Source organism: Epinephelus fuscoguttatus, linkage group LG23 (assembly GCF_011397635.1).
Source record: "Epinephelus fuscoguttatus linkage group LG23, E.fuscoguttatus.final_Chr_v1".
NCBI lineage: Eukaryota > Metazoa > Chordata > Actinopteri > Perciformes > Serranidae > Epinephelus > Epinephelus fuscoguttatus.
Window position 1 is genome coordinate 32024532 of NC_064774.1, and position 21757 is coordinate 32046288.

General features: G+C 39.4%; 1 protein-coding gene across 1 annotated transcript in view; it reads left to right on the forward strand.

Annotated features, from left to right (window-relative positions):
• The window catches only part of htra3b (HtrA serine peptidase 3b), a 33954-nt gene extending 13013 nt beyond the window's left edge, over positions 1-20941 (forward strand). The window contains exons 2-10 of the mRNA XM_049568880.1: positions 2559-2658; positions 2837-2969; positions 5131-5220; positions 13593-13787; positions 13979-14011; positions 14112-14226; positions 14315-14372; positions 15792-15887; positions 16008-20941. Coding sequence (XP_049424837.1) covers positions 2559-2658; positions 2837-2969; positions 5131-5220; positions 13593-13787; positions 13979-14011; positions 14112-14226; positions 14315-14372; positions 15792-15887; positions 16008-16176 — 989 coding nt within the window. The 3' untranslated portion in view covers positions 16177-20941. The remainder of the gene's footprint in view (positions 1-2558; positions 2659-2836; positions 2970-5130; positions 5221-13592; positions 13788-13978; positions 14012-14111; positions 14227-14314; positions 14373-15791; positions 15888-16007) is intronic.
• The last annotated feature ends 816 nt before the right edge of the window (positions 20942-21757 follow it).

The window sequence follows — 21757 nt, forward strand, 5'->3', positions numbered from 1 at the left end:
AAACAGGAAGATGATTCCAGCCTGATAGCTGAAGGCTCTTAGCCTGGTGAAACCATCCTAATCTGGCAAGCTCATATTCTATTTTGCTCCACAGATCAGTCTGGCTTAAAGTTAAAGCTTACCGGGCCAATCACAACTGTTTATTACTGTGGGGCAGGCATGTCATCAGCATAAGAGGGACAAGGAGGGGAGTGAGTTTCCAATTGCGTGAAGGGGCACTTTGAGTGACAGCCGTTGATACTGCCCCTCGGGAAGAGAGGAAATGTACACTCCGTGTCCAGACCCATTCGTGTTTTGCGTCTGATGACATTTCAAATAACGTTGCATGCGCGACAACGGAAAATGCAGAAAAACGCTGAAAATTCGCAGGACTTTATTGTGGACTTTAGTTGAATTTGCGTTAATGATTGCAATTGCAAGATCGTGATTTTCTGGAGGGACTGCTTTATGTTTTCATACTGTCCTCCCAGACTAAACGAGATTCTTCCAGCTTGGTTAATTGCCATTTCCTTTTAAATTTGTTTTAATTTTTGGGTTTGGGAGTTGTACCACGGAGCGAACTTTCTTTGTTGCGTTAACTTCTTTTTAAGAGGTGCTACAGCATCGAGTGTTAGTAGGGACCTATCAAGGAGTCCCCCACCCCCCTGGGGATGCCATTGTTTCAGGGTCTGCTGGATATGTAAATAGGCAATAGTTCGCAATCAAGTCTACATCAACTTGATGAGATGATAATATGTTAAAGTTTGGTTCACAGCAAAATAATTAAATAAATAATAATTTCTGTTCAATCAAGACAAATTTAAAGGAAAACTGCAGTTTACAGTTTTATTTTCATTGCCTCTAGTTATACTATTGTGTTCAACTAGTGAATTCATTCAGACCTTGGAACGTGCTGGTATCACTCAAAAACAAGCAGTAAGACAATCATACAACTTTTAAACCTTTGCCCTTTGTTATAGCTTACAATATTCACATTTAATGAGAAACACAATTGAAACAATGCAATCAAAGCTTAATGTTTCACTGTGTCTGACAGATACGCAGCCACCACCATATGACCCAAGAAATATAATTCTATTATTTTTCTTTTAGGTCTGTTCTCAAATCTACTAATGGTAAAACTTTAAAGCCACTGGCTTGAGCCTTTGGTTGGACTGTGTCTGTCATTTGAGAATCTCTTTTCAGTCTAAAATCACAAACCACAGTTTCCTCAAAAGCTGACTTGGCTCAGTACCATACAGTGCAGCTGTAGAGACAACATATAACTCATTATTTCTGGTAGACCTCGGCAATTTAAACTTAGTTTCCACAAGTGCTGCCAGGTTTGTGCCATTAGGTGGGTTTGTTAATGTTTGGGTGGTGAAACAGAGGGGATTGCTTTGCAATGTCCTGACACAGATTTACTCTCTACATTTGACTGTGTTCACTGCATATTTTAGGAATTAAATCAGAGAGCACGCAGAAAAAGTATTTACTGTAAGTGCCATCATCAGAGACTGTTAGATATGAAGGACATACAGTGACGAAACTGAGATAGGTGCCTATTTTGCATCCTGTTGTGTGGATAAAAATTCCTAACAGCTCTTCAGAAAGTTGCAGTTCTTTCAGATTTCTCAGCAGTTACTGTAATTTAACGTTAGCTAACTGCTAACGTTAACGTCAGCAAGCTTACCTCACTGACCTGGGTTGAATTCACCTTTAGCTGCTGCTGTCATGAAGTCAGAGGCTGGCGGCTGTGTGCTCTCTGTGTGTGTGCAGTGAGTTTCTTTTTCATTGCCATTCATTGTAACATCAGGAGATGTTTATCCTTACTCTCTATGTGACTGTAGTTAAAATAACACCTTAAAACACACTGTTTTGGGGTTTTGCTTTGTCATCAGCATCTGCAGTAGAGGTGCTCTTCATGTGCTCTGCTTCCTACACTCAGTCCCTGCTTTTAGAGCAGACTTGTTGTGACGAAGGTATAAATAGCAAGTGTAGTGAAGTAAAAAGTAGAGTACTGGTTAAAAAATATATACTCATGTTAGAAGTAGAAGTATAGTGTTAAAACAGGAACTTGAAAAATGCTTGTTCCTTAAAAATACTACTTTTTTACTCTCGTGTGTTACTTATGACACATCACTACCCACCCCTGACATTACCCTGAGTTCACGTCACAATATTTCCTACCAAACTTATGCAGATGATACCCTGTTAAACCTTCCTTTTAATCCTAACTTTTTTAAGCAGACTGGTTGGGAAATCTTTGCTAATCTTACCAATCATACTGTCAGAACTGCACTTTCTTATCTAGTCATGTAATGCCAGTGTGCAAGACTTTAGGATTCCATTCTGAACCATCTTAAAGTTTTAAGGTACATCACACAACTCATGTCATGCCTCCTTTAGATCTATCCCTTTAATTCATGACACTGATGAAGCCTTATTAACATCCCAATTAGATTACTGTAACACACTTTCTTCTAGTTTATTTCAGTTTGATTTTAATTTTGTTTATTTATTCCTAAATGAAAGTGTCAACTGTTTATTAAAATACATAATTCTTTTTGCCAGTATAGGTCCTTCACATCCTGCCAGTCCTCGTTACAAGTTTAACTTCATAGCTGATGTGGTGGAGAAAATCGCTCCTGCTGTGGTCCACATCGAACTCTTCCTCAGGTACTGACTGTGTATGAGTGTGTGTGATTGTGTGTGTTTTGTAGAGGTTTCAAAGAGGTTTCACAAAGTATATCCTATTTATAATGGGTATGGGTAATAGATAATGGGATGAACAAAATGATCAACAATCATATTTTCTCTGTAAGCCAGTACAACTGAATTCACTGATTTTCCCCAGGCATCCTCTGTTTGGTCGGAACATCCCTCTGTCAAGTGGGTCTGGGTTTGTGATGTCAGATAACGGACTGATTGTCACCAACGCCCATGTAGTCTCCAGCACCACACCAGTGTCTGGTCAACAGCATCTCAAGGTACCAATCACTTGTGCTTCACTTTAAATACTCGCAGAGGTGACAATATAGGTGTATTTCTTAACTTTGAATAGAGCCGGGCTAGCTGTTTCCCCCTGCTCCCAGTCTTTATGCTAAGCTAGGCTAACCACATCCTGACTCCAACTCTGTACTTAATGCACAAATGATATTGGTATGGATCTAGTATCAAAAGCAAGTAAGTGCATCTCCCAACATTTTTTATGCTTTTAAGAGCCTCTTTACACTTGGTTTTAAAAATGCATTTCAGTGATCCGACCACAGGTGGACAGTTGAGACACATCGCTGCTCACACCTGTGTCTATCATGCATCTCCAGCTGATCACTTGTGCTCAGATTTCGTAACTGCCTACATCACTTATAGTAGAAGGTCAAAGGGCCTAATGCACAGTTATTATGTTCACATTCTTGCTAGCTACTCGCTATCATGCTCGCTAGTCACAGTAATGGTGTGTCAGTACAGCTGGAGATATAGCTGTCATTAAAATTCAGCAACCACAGGGCAAAAAGACGGATGATCATGCAACTCTTCATCCAACCTGTCATAAAAAGTTATAGACTGGTAGCACGCTGTTACCAAAACAACTACCACATCCTGTGCTGATGACGTAGTCCTTGTCGGGGACACATCAGGATGCATTAGCTTTTACAATACAAAAGATATGTGGTCTAATGTACCCAGACCACCTCGGCTAGTGGTTTGAGCGATTGGATCACAATAAGTCTTAGTGGTCATTTACACCTGAGCTGTCCACATGTGATGTGATCATTCAAAACACATTGATACCAGGGATAAACACACTATAAGATGTGGATCAGCTCAAGTCAGTCTTGTCCAACATTGATACAATCAACCCAGTCTCACTCTGAAGTCGTAGATCACTGGCACTTGGTCAGTGACTTCTGGCATCTGATACCGATGAAAAAGCCATCCGTTCACGTCAGCATGATACCTGGCTGGTCTCTGTTGGGTGAGTGGGAGTAGTGGTGGATGGGTCCAACATCCACCGATTTTCACCCGGGAGGCCAGTGTTTGCTTACCATTTGAATTTAAAGCCAAACCCTGTTCTTTTATCTTAAACCCAACACGTGCTTTTGCTGCCTAAACCCAACCACGTACGTGTGTCGGCAAAAGGAAAAAAACATCAATCTACGGTGCTTAACTGATGTAGTGCGTTTTTTTTAAAGAGTCTGTACGTAAACTGTACATTTTCTGTGAAAACAGAAGTGTATTTTGAAAACAGAAAATGCACATAACAGGCAGAAGTTGACACGGCACACCTAGTGGTGCCTTGCACGTCATATCTCAGCGTGAAAAGTCCATGACCAAATGGCGATATGTGATGAGGTGATGCAGCTAGATGAATTACTGATTGAGTGTAGACCTGAGCTAGAACTGATTTTAGAGTGTTAGAGTCAACAAATATTCTATTTTTACAGTATTGTTTCATGGTTTTACCCACCCTAGCAAGAATAAGAATTTGATGTTGAGTGCAAATATTTGGCAAATATAATAAAGCTTGGAACTGGTACCAGGCTATTTGCCAAATCAAAATATAAGCAATGAGGTTCGAAAATGATATCTGGTAGAACCACAATTGGCTCAAACACAGCTTAGTTAGCTTAGAAGGTAGTTATACCTGATACGAAGCTTATTTCATATAAATGGATCAAAACAATCCCAGCTGGCCACCAGTGTTTTTAGACATTGATATTTGGTTGAATTGAGTTTGTGACATTGGGTCACCAAAATTTAATGTCAGGACAACATCAAATGCCAATGTCCATTTTACGTAGAATACTGACGACAAATGGCATTGATATTTTGTTGGTTCTAAGCTGGGTTGGTAAGTAACAAAAATCCAGCATCTTCCAAATGTCTCATGCCAAAGTCATGTCGACATAGAATAACAACATTTAGTCATGAGGTATGGGTGACAAAACCAAACGTCAGCAAACTATCACAATGTTAACGTTCAAAATGTTGTCAGCTCGATTTTTATTCCAACCAAAATTTAACGTCTGTCCAATATCAGAGTCCAATGTCTTTCCAGAGTACCAGCTGGGAATCCTTTGCTACAAATTAGGTTTCATTTGAGAGGCTACATTCCTTGCATTCTCATTCTTCCATTCTTTCCTGCAGGTCCAGATGCATAATGGTGATGTATATGAAGCCAGCATAAAAGACATTGACAAAAAATCAGACATTGCCACCATCAAAATCAATACACAGGTGAGTCCACTGCTTATGGGATTTTCTCAATAAGCAGGAATGAATTTGTTTTGCTGCCAGTCTGACCCACCGTTGTAGTCCAGCTAAAAGAAGCCAGCAACAAAGAACCTTTCACTAAAACTTGTAGAAGTACAGTGGAGATATGCATCAGAGTACATGTTCCATTTGTTTAAACTTGGTTTCTGTCCTCTCTTTGAATGTTCTCTTAGGCTGCTTTAAAGGAAAAGGACATGTTTATACAGAGTGAAATAGCCTAAACCAAATTCCATCAGACTATATTATAGGTGTCTTGTGCTTCATTTGTTATACATTCCAGAGATGGGTCTAATAAATTTCCATCCCTCCATTCTAAGAAAATGTGAAATTAGCAACAGAAAGTAAACAAACTGTACTGGAGGACTGGACTTGAGTTTTTTTTTCTTTACCCGTGGCATGCAGCTAAAAGCTTCTAACCAGATGTGCATGAGATCAACATCTGGTGTACAACTGAAGTGAGGATGGGGAAACCATAAACTACAAGAAAAGACATTGTCAGGCCAGGGCTGACCAGAGTGTTGTCTGTTGTTAACACTGTATATTGCAGCGGATTGAGAGACACTCATGTTTAGATGACTGCAGACATGGCACCTCATTGAAGACATAAAGATAACTAGGCCACACTATACATTGTTATATATTATACATTGTTTTCCCAGAAGTCAGCCATTATATGGTGTTTTGGAGCACTCTCAGATCTCTACTAGAATTTTAATTGATTTGTAATGCACAGCATGTGTTTGCAAAAATAGAGTCACAGATATGTCAGTGGAAAATGTTAACTTAATATTCCGCTATCTGTTTTTGGTTTAAGTTTCTCATACAATAGAATGTACTATGAGTGAGTCCTAACATCTAGAAATGAGTTAGCATTTTAGCACCCCTGGTTCCCTAGGGTCAATGGGTTTTTGGAGTGGGTTTTGGTAAGATGACTGAAATAAGGTCTATGGTTAACACTGGCTTAAGAGACTTTCATATTTTCTGTCACGTAAAATATGTCAGTAAATAACCCACTACTAAATTTTGTGTCTCAAAAAGGGCAGTTGCAAACAAGTGGCTAAATGGGACTACAGAATCTCACCACGCTGCCCTCAGTGAAAATGAAGCTTTTATTTACCTTTATTTCACAGATAAGAAACCATAAATTGGGAAGACAATAAAGCCTGTGGTGTTAATTTGGGAAAATTATCTTGCTGAATGTTTGTTTACCACAGATCTTATTTTCTGCAAGATATTAATCCATATAATCCAAGATCTAATGGAAAAATCCTGTTGGTTTTATTACAAGGGAACAAGGGTGATGCCAATTTCCATGTATGCCTTCAGAAAAATGTCATCCCTGGAGCACACTATATTGCTACCTGACATTTTCTAACAGAGACCAAGAAAGACTGTAGTGTTAACTCCCAAGTGTGTTGACCACTAGCAGTGCTGTTGAGGAGTGTTCTGATGAGCAGGTCAGATAAACCCCCCGTTTTTTTTTTGTGTAGTACAAAAGTAAAATAGGACAAGAAGAATATCCAATGAAAAACAATTTAGGTTCAAACCTATTAAATGTCTAGTGTGTAGGATTTGGGGGGTTATAATGGCAGAAATTATAATATTTGTATGTTTTCATTAGTTTATAATCACTTGAAAATAAGAATTGTTGTGTTTTTGTTACCTTTGAATGAGTTGTTTATAGTTGCATACGGAGCAGGTTCTCTTCAAAGGAGTTCACCATTTTGTTTTTGCAGTAGCCCACAACAGACAAACCAAACACTAGGTCTAAATGGAATCTTTTCCATTTTTATGTTTTTGTGTCGGCCATAGTAGTTCTCCTACATGCATGGCAGATGGGAGAAGTTTCAGTTAGTTGCAATGTGCAACCTCAACACTAGATGCCACAAAATCTTACACACTAGACCTTTAAAACAGTGCTTTTTGAGATCGGAAATGAATCCAACATGCCTGCTAAGCCTTAAGGCCAAACTTTGGATGTGAACAAAACAGTGTCTGTTTACAATGATGACTCCACATGGCAGCTTTAATCTACCCAACTCATGGCCTCCATTAGCACAGTGAAACACCAGCAGAGAAATTAGTCTTTTGTGGTATTGCATCAAGGTCAGCAGACTGAGTGTGTGTTTTACTTTAAAGTGTGTGTGTCATGTGTCCAGGGGTCCGTTTCACAAAGCAGGTTCAACAAACACTGAGTCTAATCCTGAACTCTGACTTGATCTACTCTGAGATAGGAAACTCTGAGTTTCCGGTTCCAGAACAGCTGATTTGAATCAGGTTAATCAACTCGGAGTAGTTTCACCTGGAGTTAAGCACGTGCACCACAACTATAAAAAGCCAGCATCAATGGAGCCCCGATTCGACGAGTCACCATGGCAACGGGGAAGAGGAGGGCTGCGTTTTTCACCCCACTAGAATTAGAAATCTTAATGCGCTCATACAGCGAGTTTGCACACGTTTTCAAAAAGAAGTGCAACACTGCTGCAGCTGCAAAAGAAGCGCACTTGGCTGCAGTTTAGGATGAAATATAAAAACATTGTTCAAACAGGTAAGACCTCGGCATGATCTCATGGGGGTACCTCATTTTGATCATGTTTTACATTTTAAAGTAAATATTAAGTGGCTGTTTGACTGTGCAGTTGTTTTATCCCCAACATAATGCTGTTTTCACACACATAAATGTCTTCTCATCTATATCATGTTCTGTTAAATAATTAAGCCTGTTTAAACTAACACAGACTTCTACTCAGCCAACAGAAAGAAGGCAGGTGCCTGTAAAACGAGCACACTTTTTTGACCGCCCTGCATACAGCTGCCTTACTCAAGTGCTCAGCGTCTCCGACATTGTACAAAAAACTTCCATTTGCAAAGAAACGCAGCGCAACACACAATATCTGCTGGGATGTGAGAGCATGACTATGACTGGTAATGTTGCAAATGTGAGGACGGATTAGGTTGTGTATGTAGATGATGGACTGTGACGTGAAACGGTACAGCTCAAAAAGATAATTGTGTGGAAATGCTAGAACATCTATGCGCAGTCTGATAACAATCTCCCGACGAATATTTAATTCTCTGCGCAGTAATGCTGCACCTTCATCCACGGGATCGTTATCAAAAGGACATGCCATGTTAGTGAAAAAAGTCTCCACCTACTGTGCCTAATGGACTTCTAATATACTGACTCTGATTGTTTTAATGATTTTTTTTTAAATGACAGAGGGCAGAACTAGGCTACGCCAAAACTCGCCTGCTGACTGAATGAATGAGGAAATCAAATGGAGTGTGTGGCTCTGAAAGAGGGCGGAGACAGAGAGAAACTCCAGGTTCATTGAGAAAAATCTGGTCCCAACCAGGTTAGGTTCATAGAGTCTGTTACTACGGTAACTGACCGAGAGCTTAAGTTACCTCTCTCTCTGAAACAGGCTAGAGTTACCCCTCTTTCTCTGGTTTGAGTTACCTCCCTTTTTGAAACGGAAAACTCAGAGTTTCCCTCATTTCAGGGTTAACAGACTCTGAGTTTTCACTAAACCTGCTTTGTGAAACGGACCCCAGGTTCACAGTGATGTTAATAGGGTGGGGTAATGGACCCCAGCTGGAATCCAAACCTCCCATTTGGGTGACAGCAATACTTCCAGCTTGAGTGTGCAGCACATTCACAACTCGAACCACCACAGGGATTACTGGGGGATTTTTCTCTGTGTGCTGCTCTTACGTCACTTCCCAGCTGAAGTTGTAGAAGTTTGCTGATTTACTGGGCTGATACTGGCCACAGTAAGATAAATCAGGCATCTTATCCAAGGAAACTTTTTATTCAGTTTTTCAGTAATATTTTTGAATATTAAATCGTCATTTAGCTTTTTTAACAGCAGAGCACCTTGCATCCAATATGGAGTTAATTTTAGGCTATTAAAATACTTTGGGAAGATTCAAATTTTGGTTAAATATCAAAAAAGTAAAGCCCATCTTAGGAATCCAGAGGTGCAGTCATGACCTGCAACGCATGTACAGAGACTTAGTGGTGTTCCTTGTCCTACTCACAAAACCATTCAAGTTTTTGAAGTATGGGATGCCTTGGCCTCTGACTGTGCTAAACCACAGCTGGACCATCTGCTGGAGCAGAAGGCTGTTGAGCGGGCACACTTTTGCTCAAACTAGAAAAAAAAAGAAGCATGTGTACAACACTAAGCCGGGCAAAGAAGCAGAGGATGTCCTGCATCCTTTGCAGGGGATGTGCAGCTATTCATCCCCCAAAACACAAAAATCAACTTTGCAAAGACCCTGGATTAAGTCTTGTAGATTTTTGGGACAAAGTTGTTAAAGTTGTTATTGTGTCGGACACAGTGGACCATTAAAAAACACAGTCTGACCAGTGTGAATTTCCTCAAACAAGACAAGAAGTTCAGACTGACCACACTGGGCAGTAGGGGCATGGCTTCGTCCCATGTTTGGTTAGGTATAGACTATACAAACACGGGTCAGAGTTAAGGAAAGATCATGATTTGGTTAAGGTTTGGGAAAGATCATGGTTTTGCAGATACATTCAGTAGGAGAAAACAAGGTCAGCTGGGATACTTCTGTATTGAAACAGAATTCAATTACTCACTACTTGAACAGTAATGCAAACAATTTGATCCCTGTATAGATACTGGTGTCTGCTATCAATTTATCATGTCTTTTAGAGCTCAACCCAAATATTAAAGGCACAATTTGTTAAACATCCGCCTCCATAACAAAAAAAAAAAACAAACAAAATAAGATTCAGATTGGGAAAAAAAAGAAAAGAGAATTGAGAAAAAAACTTACTGAGATATGGAATCTGGCTGTCTTTCAAATCTTAAATGGCACCTATCAGCTCAATGTGGTTACCACAGGTTACATGCAGCCTATAGGTTTATGTAGGCTATTAAGTTTCATAGGTTTTATCATAAGAAAGTTAAGAGCCTGAATGCTGCACATTCATTGGTTGAAATATTGGCCTATATGATGTTAATGCACGTTTTACTTGGCCTATTCATTCAGCTTAGATGTATAAATCTCTTGAAAGGCTGAACATACTTTAAAACAGAGACCATTAGCTGTAACCTAAAGCAGGTTCATCAAAAACATTTTTATTACCATATTAATTTATCTATGCGGCCAATTTTAGGCTAAACATGACTCAAGGCGCAGTGCACATGGGCTAATAGCTTAAACCAAATTAATTAAATTATTCAATTAGGAACAGCATTTGTCTTGCTTTTGTCTACTTTTTGTCGATTTGTAACAAGGTGGGAACTAAAGCATGAAAAAAAGAACTGTCCCAACCATCCCAGGGAAAGCCAACACACCTTGGTCTCCTGCACTAGCTACCAACAAAAATTCAGACAGCTAACCACTAGCATCAACTGCTAAGCCAGAAAATCAGCTTCCCATCAACATGTTTTTTTGTTTGTTTGTTTGTTTGTTTTTGTGGCAAAATGGAAAAAACATGAGCGATATTGAAGAAAAAAATATTTTAGGTCCAGTTCTGTGGCTGGTTCAAATGAGTTTCATTCACTGTGCAGTGGAGAGAAAGTTTTACACCCTTGTTGTTAACGTCTGTCATGAATACGCAGTGAATAAAAATCAGCTGAAGCAGCCACAGAATTGGACTTGAAAGAATTTCTTCTTTCATAATATGGCATTGTTGGCAGGATTTTAATGCGATAAGAGCAAAACTATTAGATAAACATTTTCTTTTACAGTGAGCAAGGGGGGCACTGGGGATGATATTGCTATTTGGATTTTCTATGAATCCAGATGAAAGCTGATGGTGATCAGTGTATATGCACCATCACTATAAGGGAGCTGTTTATCTGTATCTGTATCTATGTATCTTTTCGCCACGCAGCCTATATTAGAGGCCAAAAGATTATTAATACAGCTTTAAATTTTGAAAAAAGAAATCCATATTTTTGCGGTGTTGCTTATATTCTCTGTCATCTTGTACAAACATTTTGATGAAATTGTGTTTAGACCCAAGGCATATTTTTATATGTCACATTCCATCAAATAGAGATATTCTAAATGCCTTGTTCATCATTTCATAAATATTTCCCCAAAACTCAGATGAAGAGCCTGCTTTGGTTTCTTTGGAAACTTGGGGATTTTCCCATGAAATTAAATATATTGCTGTGGGCTTGAGTAATACTTGGCCACACACTTGGTAGAGATAAAGATGCTGATGGGTGGTTCATTCTGAGCAAAAATATCTGCTTTCAAAAACCACTATCAGTTGAACCTCGGTTCCCGACGTGACCGAAGGTTGACATCTCTGCATTAGAACTGAGAGAGCTGGATCAGGACCAAGATAGGGAGGAGTGAGAGAAACACAATCCAAAACACTCCACCTTAAAGAAACCCTTTCTGCTCATTCTTCCCCTCCCTTCGTCACACATCTGTCTGCTGAGCATGTGTTTCTACTCAGCTCCAGTCTTTTCCTCCCTTTCCCTTCAGCTCCTCCACCCCTCTTTTCATCATATCCCCTCCTTTGTTACTTTGTCTCTTTAGAACTTACCTTTTTATATCTATTTTACACTATGCAGCTACATAGTGATATTTTAGGTTATTTTAGACTTTTCAGATGTACTTTTATTGACATTAGGCAGTATGTTTTACAGCTGTTATCATCATCATCAGGCTGTGGTTCATGGTTTTCTAAACTTTATTTCAAGTTTGTCTTCATCATGTTCCAGACATGCTGGAATTGTTGATTGTTGGTTGTGTGAGGTTTTGATACCCTCTATTTGCTGTACTTGCACACTGGATTCTTGGAACTGTTAAAGCAGTGGTTAAAGCTTTGTGTGTCACCAACATTGCAGTAATATTTTTAACACACATTGGTCCTTATTTTCCTGAGTGTGCAAAGTGTAAATGTGTAGCCCTCTGGCACAAAGTTAAATTGAGTTGTACTCATGAGCAGAGGATCAGCGGTTGCACAGCTGTCAAAGAGGCAGGAATGGAGTGCATAATCTGTTACGACTGTCCTTTACATTGCAGTGTAACCTCTGGTTTTAACGTACTACAGGCTAAACGAGGTTTAATATGTGGCAAGAGCTCAGTTTTACTTACAATGGGATGTTCCTGGCCCGTCTTAAGGTTTAAATTCTAAATTTAATTGAATGTCATATTATGTAACCTGCTCGCCATATCACATATACCCAAAAGAGAGATATTTGTTATGTACTTTGGTTTTGTGATGGCCTTTACTGTCTGTGTAGGAATTAGTTCAGAATGCTGTTGATTCTTTGTCTGTGTAGATTAAAGTGTCTTAGTTAATAGTCAGTTCAATCATTTCATCATTTGCATAAAACAGTGACATCATCATCATCCTGTTATATCCAGATAGACTAACAATGACAATGTTTACATGCAAAAAATGATCTTTTTTTGCCCTTATAAAAAAAAAAGTCAGTACTCATACTAAGCTGTTTACATGGCTAATGAAAATGAATATTCCATTAAGTTTTCCATTTACATGCAGCCACACAAACTCAGATTAAGATGCTCTAAAATGTTGTTTATCACATCAAAGTAAAGAAAAGTGGAATGACTGGGGGAATGATTGCTTGTGCAATGTTGCTTCTTTGCTGAACATATGCTAATGTACTTCCGTTAAGTACTACTGCCCTTTTTCAGAGCATGTTATGTACTACAACCACATTGTCCAGCTCTGAGCAAGATACAGCTGTAACATTAAAATCCAAACCTCTTGAAAGTAGCAAAGGTGTCCCACAAGGATCTGTTTTGGTTCCTCTCCTATTCACATAGTACTGATTAGAAATGTCCTAAATAATATCCCTTCATTCCCTAATTTGTCTGATGGAAAAACACATTTTTATGCTGATAACTGTTATGTATTGCTCTAAACAGACAAGAGGTCATAAACTGTGGTAAAAAAAAACAACAAAAAAAACAATTGAGACTCATATTTCAAATGTGCTGTATACATGTCAAAAAGAAAGCTCTTAGTTGGACTTTTAATGCTCGTCTTTCCTTAGTCTCATCTTACATATGTTTATTATGCTAAAGTACCTCTGTATATAGATAGCATATGGCAAGAAGGTTACAGGTTCAAAACCCCCAGACTTTCCTCTGTGGTGTCTGCTTGTTCTCCTCATGTGAATGTGGGCTTCCTCGAGATGCACCAGTTTCCTTCCACAGTCCAAAGCATGTTAGGTGAATTGGACGCTTTAAATTGTTTGTAGTTGTGAGTGTGAATGATTGTGCTCCCATGTCTATAAAAGGTTACCCAAATATCTTACATCCTACAACAGTGTTATCTTACCCTTTGTCTGTTTCTTGTCTCCTTCCAGATGAAACTGTCTGTATTGTTTCTGGGCCACAGTGCAGACCTAAGACCTGGGGAGTTTGTGGTTGCAATTGGCAGCCCCTTCGCTCTCCAAAACACTGTCACCACAGGCATCGTCAGCACAGCCCAGAGAGATGGCAAGGAGCTAGGCCTCAGGGACTCTGACATGGACTACATCCAGACAGATGCTATAATCAATGTGAGAATATAGCAAGGCAGAAAAAGTGTGTTCTGAGTCAAAAGTATTGTTAACCAGTGCAGTAGTTTTTTTTTCCTACACAGTCTTGAGTATAGCTCTGTTTCTATTTTTTAGGTGTTAAAATGTTGTAATGTAAGGTGTGTGTGTAGTTTGTACACCACAATACTGTTTCTCTATGTTTTCTTTTACAGTATGGGAATTCAGGAGGACCTCTTGTCAATTTGGTAAGCATTTGGTTTCCCACCTCTTTACTGACTGCTGTATAATACCTTTCTCTGCTTGGGTCTGGTTGATAAACTTAGAATATAATTGTCTCTATTTTAGGATGGGGAGGTGATCGGTATCAACACCCTGAAGGTTGCAGCAGGAATCTCATTTGCCATTCCCTCCGACAGGATAATTCGCTTTCTCAATGATTCGCTCGATAAGCACAACAAGGGTGAGTCTGACAATGATGTCACCAAGCTATAATTAAACATCTTTGAGTATTCTGCTGAGTAACAAAGACTAACTGAAGTCTGTTTCAGATGTGAGGTCAATAAAGAAGCGTTTCATTGGAATAAGGATGCTCACCATCACACCAGCGTAAGTCTGACCTGGTGATAATTATTATGTTGATGGGAAATATGGCAGATATGCTTTTAATTTAACAACAATCTATCTTCAGTATGGTCCAAATACTAAACTACTGCACTTTTTTAGAGCTAGTTATGTACTATAACCACAGTTGTCAGAGCAGGTTACAACAGCAACATTAAAATCCAAACCTCTTAAAAGCAGCAAAGGTGTCCCACAAGAATCTATTTTGGGTCCTCCTCTATTCATGTAATACTGATTGGAAACATCCTAAATGATATCCCTTCGCTTCTTAATATGCCTGATGGAAAAACACCTTTTTATGCCGATGACACAGTCATTTATTTAGCCTGGACATGGAAGAGTCTGGTTGATAATTCCACTAACACAAACGAAATGGGCAGATGACAATGCTGCGCGCAAAACAACCGTGTAGTGCGCACGCAAGCGTGAATCACTTGTTTTTATTTGGATGATGTGCTGCTGGATCAGAGATCATAGAGCATTACGCGTAGGGCAGGGTTGCCAGGTCTGCTTATAAGCTGCGACTTTGGGCTTGTTTCTAAAGTGGAGTTGCTTATTTGGACTTGCTCTCTAAATGTCGCCTTTCTCTATATATCTGTCCAGTAAGTTATTTAAATTCATGATAGTATGTCAGACTGCAGGATGTTTCCACAGCTCTGCTCCCTCCACCCCTTAGTAAATATAAGGTATTTGTAAAGTAATTTTGAAACGGTTGCTTATGAAACGCTGATAAGTCCATGCATAGACAGATTAACTAATACAGTGGCCTCTGGCTATTTTTAAGATTGTCATTTCCATGCCCAACAACGCAAACATTCCATAAACATTCCGCATTATATATCAATTCCAGAGTGAGCAAGTACCTTGTAGCTGGTAAAAAAAAAAAAATTGTGGAAAGAGGTAGGTTTTGCTGAAACATTCAACTTTGTTCATTTGCAGAATGAGGGAAATTGAGTTTTTTTGTATCATACAGTCCAGATGTAAAAACTATTATCCAACACGTTGTAGGCCAATCTACCCGCTTTGTTCAATGTAAAGAGCATGAAGAAATGTATAAAGATTTGGACCTCTAGCAAGATGGTCATGATGGCTCAATGGATTTGTTCTGTTTTGAAATACACAATATTCTTCCAAATTAGTGTTCGTGTATTTTAATATTCAGAATTTCGCTTCGACAAGCTCTTTCTTTTTGACCATACACCTGTTTGCATCCCTGCAAAGTAACTGTACTGTATTGCTTGGTGGAAACAGGGCTTCAGTAGATGCCATTGGAGCCCCCAAATACTATAACAGGCCAGGAGAAAACTATTGCTTACTGAATTAAAATAGTTAAAACTCACAATACTGGGGAACTTGGTTAGATAACGGACTTTCTTTGAGACACTGCCTTTTTGTTTGTTCCAGGTTAATTGAAGAGCTAAAACAGCAAAACCCAGACTTCCCTAATGTTACCAGTGGGATTTATGTTCATGAGGTTGTTCCTCACTCACCTGCACAGAAGTAGGTTTACTTTATTCAGTCATTCCTCAAAAAAAGCAATATACAATTTGTCACTTTTTCTGAAGTAAAATTAATCCTTTACCTATAACAGTCTCTATGCACCCCTCTCTTTGTCTCCAGAGGCGGTATCAAAGATGGTGACATTATTGTGAAACTGAATGGCAAACCTCTGATGGCTACCGCTGACCTGCAGGGGGCACTGCAGGAGGACACAGCCCTACTGCTGGAGGTCAGGAGAGACAATGATGACCTACTCTTCAACATCGAACCTGATATTATCATGCAGTAGACATCAGAAGGACCGTTCTCATGTAGAGTTAGTCCAACATCTAAGGCCCTAATTTTGTGAGAGAAAACATTGGATGGTTGAAGCTCTGCACCAGTGCAGTGGAACTTTTGTCAAGCGCACACATCTTCTGATACTTTGGTACCCAGCTGTTAACTGTGCCAAAGTAAAATGAACCCATGGACAACATGTTGCAATGCAGTTTTGGTTTCGAGGATTTCACCTGTTCAGACCAAGTCAACGTTGGAACAGGTGCACACATGTACATACACGGAATTGCATAGACCCAAACCCTTTTAATGAATTTTGTGTTTCACTTTGATTTTCACATTAGAGCTAAACACATTTACCATACAAGTGTCTCAAAAATATCTTAATATGAGTCAATAACGGCTGTTAGAAAGCACTTTATGATGCACACCACAAAAAACACAAGGTAAAAGCAAAGTTGATCAATGTGCAGTTGAACTGATACATTTCTCTTTTTTAAAGTAACAATGTTATAAAGAAAATGAATGAATTTTGCTCTGAGGCATTTATCAGATTGGCGAACATGGTCACAAGCATAAGTCCATAAAACCCCCATGACCCCTACAGTATCCATGAAAGGGTACAGAACTGGTCCCCTTATCCATGACTGGGACAGAATTCGCATTGTTTCTCCTTAGAACTGGTCTTAACCCCTCACATTTGACCCTTATGTCTTGGTGGGATCATCACTTGAAAAACAGGACCCCTGGTCTCCCAAATCCAAATCAAAGTGAGGTAGCAAGCTTCCCAAATTGCCACTGCGAAAGGAGTCCTGGTAACAAGGAAGCTGAGCCTGAACGTTACTGTTGACTGAAAGAATCTTTGATAGCATCCAAAACTGGTTCCTTTGCAAGGTGTCTGCACACAGTCAGGAGGAGCTCAAACAACCAGAATACTCAGAGTAGAATTTCTGCTTCTCTGTGTTGAGAGGCGTTACTTGCATTGGTTCAAGCATCTGATTAGGCTGTCTCCAGGATGCCTCCCTTTTGAGGTGTTCTAGCTATGTCAAACTGGGAGAAGACATGGGGGCAGACCAAGAATACTGGAGGAATTACATATCCCATCAGGCCCGTAAACATCTTGGGCCAGGGCCAGGGGATAATGATGTTTGGGATACTTTACTTGATGGATCGATAACTGGATTGATGATGAGAGTTGTTGGGTATGGCTTGTGATTATTAGTGAGATGCCAACTAAAATATGAAATGATCAACTGAACTGTGTTGACTGATGAAGAGGTTGATGTGATTAAATCTTTGTTCATCATCTCATTCAAGTCTTTATCAAATAAAAATGTATTGCAATTTTATCAATTCAGTCACCTTTATCAACTCTGCTTTTATCACTTATGATTTGGGGGTACTTGAAGACTATAGATGATTCTTAACAGTATACCAAAGTGTCAGCATACCTACCTTACTCTTGAACAATGGACTACACATTGCACAATTTTTCATTAGAATAGGGTTATAGTTTTATCAATATTGGCCTTCAATCAGCTGTCGGTGTCGCCCACTGCAGACTGGATGGACAGTCCCTCTTGACCTCGACTAGTGAGTGCTATGTTGATCATTTTAATTATTTGTATTGTATGTCAGTTGTATGAACAGAGGAATCAATCTTGATGCAGCAGGATTTTGCTGAACAGTTTGAGTCTGTAAAACCTGCAATGAAACCTTTACGTATGAAAATGGCTGAATCTGAAGATAATGGCTGTAGGCCAGGCAGCTTCATTCCAAAATTGCTGAAAACCTTTCGTGAAAATGATGATGACTTGTATTGTATCTTGAGCTTGAAAAAAAGTTCTTATAACCCAAAACTAAGTAGCTAAACTTGGATGAGTAAGGGTGGATCCCCAAGGAATCCATCCAATCTGAGCCCTAAAGTTGTATCACCTCTGAAATCTAGGTCTTAAACCTGAAAGCCTGGACATGTATGACAGATACGTGTTACTGGCAATGTAACAGTCAAACATAAAGTAACAAGAATACATTATTATGGGCCCAATCATGCCAAAGTTCAGCAAAATTCATGAATACAAAGAACAGGCTTTTTACACTACTCTTAGCCCCAGGCTAAAGGAGCTGCTAGCCTGGGGCTAAGAGAGTATTAACACCGGCACAATCCTGACATATTCCAAGTGGGCTAACCCGGACTTTAGCCTATAGGGCTTGTTGACCCTGCTCCAGAGCAGGATTTGCCCCGATTTTACTGGGTTATCCCCTGAAAATAGACTTAGCCCAGGCCTACGAGTTGCTAGTGTGAAACATGGTTATGAACAAGCATTAAGAATTCATACAGGGACGGGCAGGATTCTAACTTTTCCCTTAGGACGTCTTTATTCAGTCATTACATGAATATTTTTCATGTGAACAACTGTGGACAACACACAGATGTGTTTGGGGATTAGTTATCTGGAAGTTTGTGCACCATTATACTCATTTGTATGATTCATCATGTCTCAGCCCTGTGGTTGAGGACAAAAAGGAAAGGTTGCAGGCCTACTTGAACCTCACTGAGCTTGACTTGTCCCCTGCAGTTCTTTCACTCATCGCCTGTAGTGTCCACTTTGTCACTGAGTGGTAGGAGCTGGGTCTGACATTCTCTTGCACCGCTAACCATGCAACAAGTTTTGTTGGTAATTTAGGTAAAATTAATATAACAACTTGTGACCATTGTACAAACTAGTTTGTTTGAAACACACTGAAGCCTTTGTTGCAAACCGTGACCTGGGTGCATGTTGGGATGTTATATAAAACACTTGATATTTTTGTTTGGGTCTTACGTCTACTGTGTTATGTCGTATAATCTTACGATAGCTGATTTTTTGACATCCACTGACTCCCAAACATGGTGAACAAGATTATAAGATACTTGAGGCTGAGGCATTATAAGGCATTATTCCACAGCACATCTTGCTCTAAGTGCACATGGAGCATGAAATAGTGAGCTTCCTTAGCAAGCTCACCAGCAGCCATATTGGAGATCCCTTTTACCAGAATGAGTGAGAAGAGCTGACTGTGTAATCTAATGCAAGCATTATACCGCTCCATATCTGTGCTCTGCTTGAATTTCTGGTAATTGACAATAATGGCATTGTATTTGCAAGCTAACCCTAGTATCTGTTTAAATTAGCATTAACTGATTTTTTTTTTTTTGGCAACTTGGTACAGCAGAACAAGCCGTAAACAAAACTGACATAGAGTTATCACTTTATGGTAAATGTGTTAGCAAACAAAGGCCTATTTACACATCCATCAGACATGCAACAACATTAGCATTTGCTTGGGGCCATTCTTTGGGCTAATTTTCACTCAGGTTTGGTCTCCACCAAATTCTGAGAAAAATATGCTCTACTGTGTTCAACTGTTAGTCTCTAAGGGCCCTGACACACTAAGCCAATGGTCGGCCATCGTTCAATGTTGGGCCATTGGTGAGCATCTATCGCGCTAGTTTTGCAGTGTGCTCTGCACTGTTGCCACTAGTCGGCCCTTAACAGCTATTTTTTAGCCAGTACAGCATGTTGAATCAGCGCCAGACCCGGTGGAGCTCATTGTTACTTTAGCAGTAATGGTACATAATTGTTTATTATTGTTCGCTAACACATGGTAAATATAATTTGTTCTTTCAACATCGGGTAATGTCGTGCTCACTGGCTAACTCATATATCCATTCTGTCGGTCTTCCAGTTTCCATACCGCCACCTGCTGGTATGGAAAATTTCCTCTCACAAAGGCACAGAGCTTACATGCCAGTTAGCAGTCAGCTAGAGTCTTTACTCTTGCTCTTGTTCAAGAGCAATTTTTTGGCTGAAACACAGGCCACCATTAAATAAATACCATTAAAGATGCTAAAATGCTCCATCGAGCAGTTTGTAATAATTCTATGTGGATCAGTCACTATGACTGACCCTTTTCACATTACACATTTGATCAGTTTTACCATTACCTTTGATCTATTTTACCACAAAAAAATAATAATTAGTACAGCTTTAACATTCATTGCTTGGCTTTATAAGGCTGCTGGCTGGCTATGAGTTTTTGTGCTCAATCAAAGACAAATCCCAGACTTATCTCTGTACTGGACACAGAGATGAAATCGAACTTTGATCTGATTGTGAGTTTCATGGCCAACCAAAGCATTTCCCTTTATGTCAGAGCTTTCCTATAACCAACATTAGTGGATGGGTCATTTTCCAATAGACTTTCATGACCTCGCCACATGCAAGACTGTACCACAGCTGCAGAGCCTCTACAATAAACATAAAGAGGTAAATATTTAGGAGGTTGAGTCCTTAATGGGCTGATTGTAAAATATGCTATAAGGGCATTTGCCAAATTTATTGTTTAAGCATCACAATGAGCTCCCAGTGTAAGATTGAGACACTGTGTAAGCAGATGTTAAACATTGTCATGTTCTTTGGTTCATGGTTGGTATGATTTTTTTTATTGCTGTATGTTGTCCTTCCATAACCAAATGTGAACCACATGTGTGCTGATTAAGTTGAAATGATGTACTCTGTTGGAATGAAGAGCACAAAATGTGAGTAGATGTTTTTACGTAGTCTCACCACTGCTGCTGCTCTGGTTCATAACTGTTTGTCTTTTTCTAAGAGTAGACACATGCTTTTATCACATCCTCAAAACCAAATGTTTACATGTAAGTTGCAAACAAGGCACTCCTCTCCATCGGCCTGTGGAAGTAGCTTTTTCCACCAAATAAAATTTTCACAAACAGACTTTGTTTTATTGCCTCTGTAATGTCTTGATGGTGTGGAAATCCAAATTATTCCTCATTCTGTACACATTTCCTCACCTTTAAATCTAGGTCACAGGCAGTATTCAGCGCAGTAGTACAATACCTGACTGTGTGGAAACAAGGCTGAGCTCTCCTCACGGCCAGCCATAAACATTCCTGAGTGGAAACAAGTCTCCCATGCTGGAATGTAGAGGAAAAACACAAAGGAAACTCTTTTTGGGGTTCAGTGATAAAGTCACTGCAGACAGACGGTGATGGTTTTCAGACATAATCACTCTTTCCTCCCCAGCTCCTGGCAGGTCATGAGTTTATTTTTAACACAGTGGGTTGTCTCGCACAGGACCGTGGCCAGCATTGTGGTTACTTGCAAGAGTTTAAAAACACAGAACTCTTAGCAGCCCTCAGGTGGTGTCCATGTATACACCTTACGTAATTACGAATGACCTGTAGTTAAAAATCTGTATACTATTGTAGGGGACATAAACAGAAATAAAAATCTAGCACAAAATTATGTAACTATCTTTCAGGTTTATTCTTTATTGTGACAAGGTAGCAAAGGAAGACTCACACACAGAACAAAAAAGATTCAGATTGAACTGAGCAGTGTGGATGAATGAAAAAATGAAAACAACAGTTTATTTGGGGTAGTAACATGTTATGTGACATTGTAATGTAATAATATTATCCGAAATCCTGTTAGTAACACATTATATTACTTTGATACTGCTAAAAGGTAATATATTACAGTAGTGTGTTACTTATCTAATGCCTTACAGTAACGCATTACCTTTGGAAC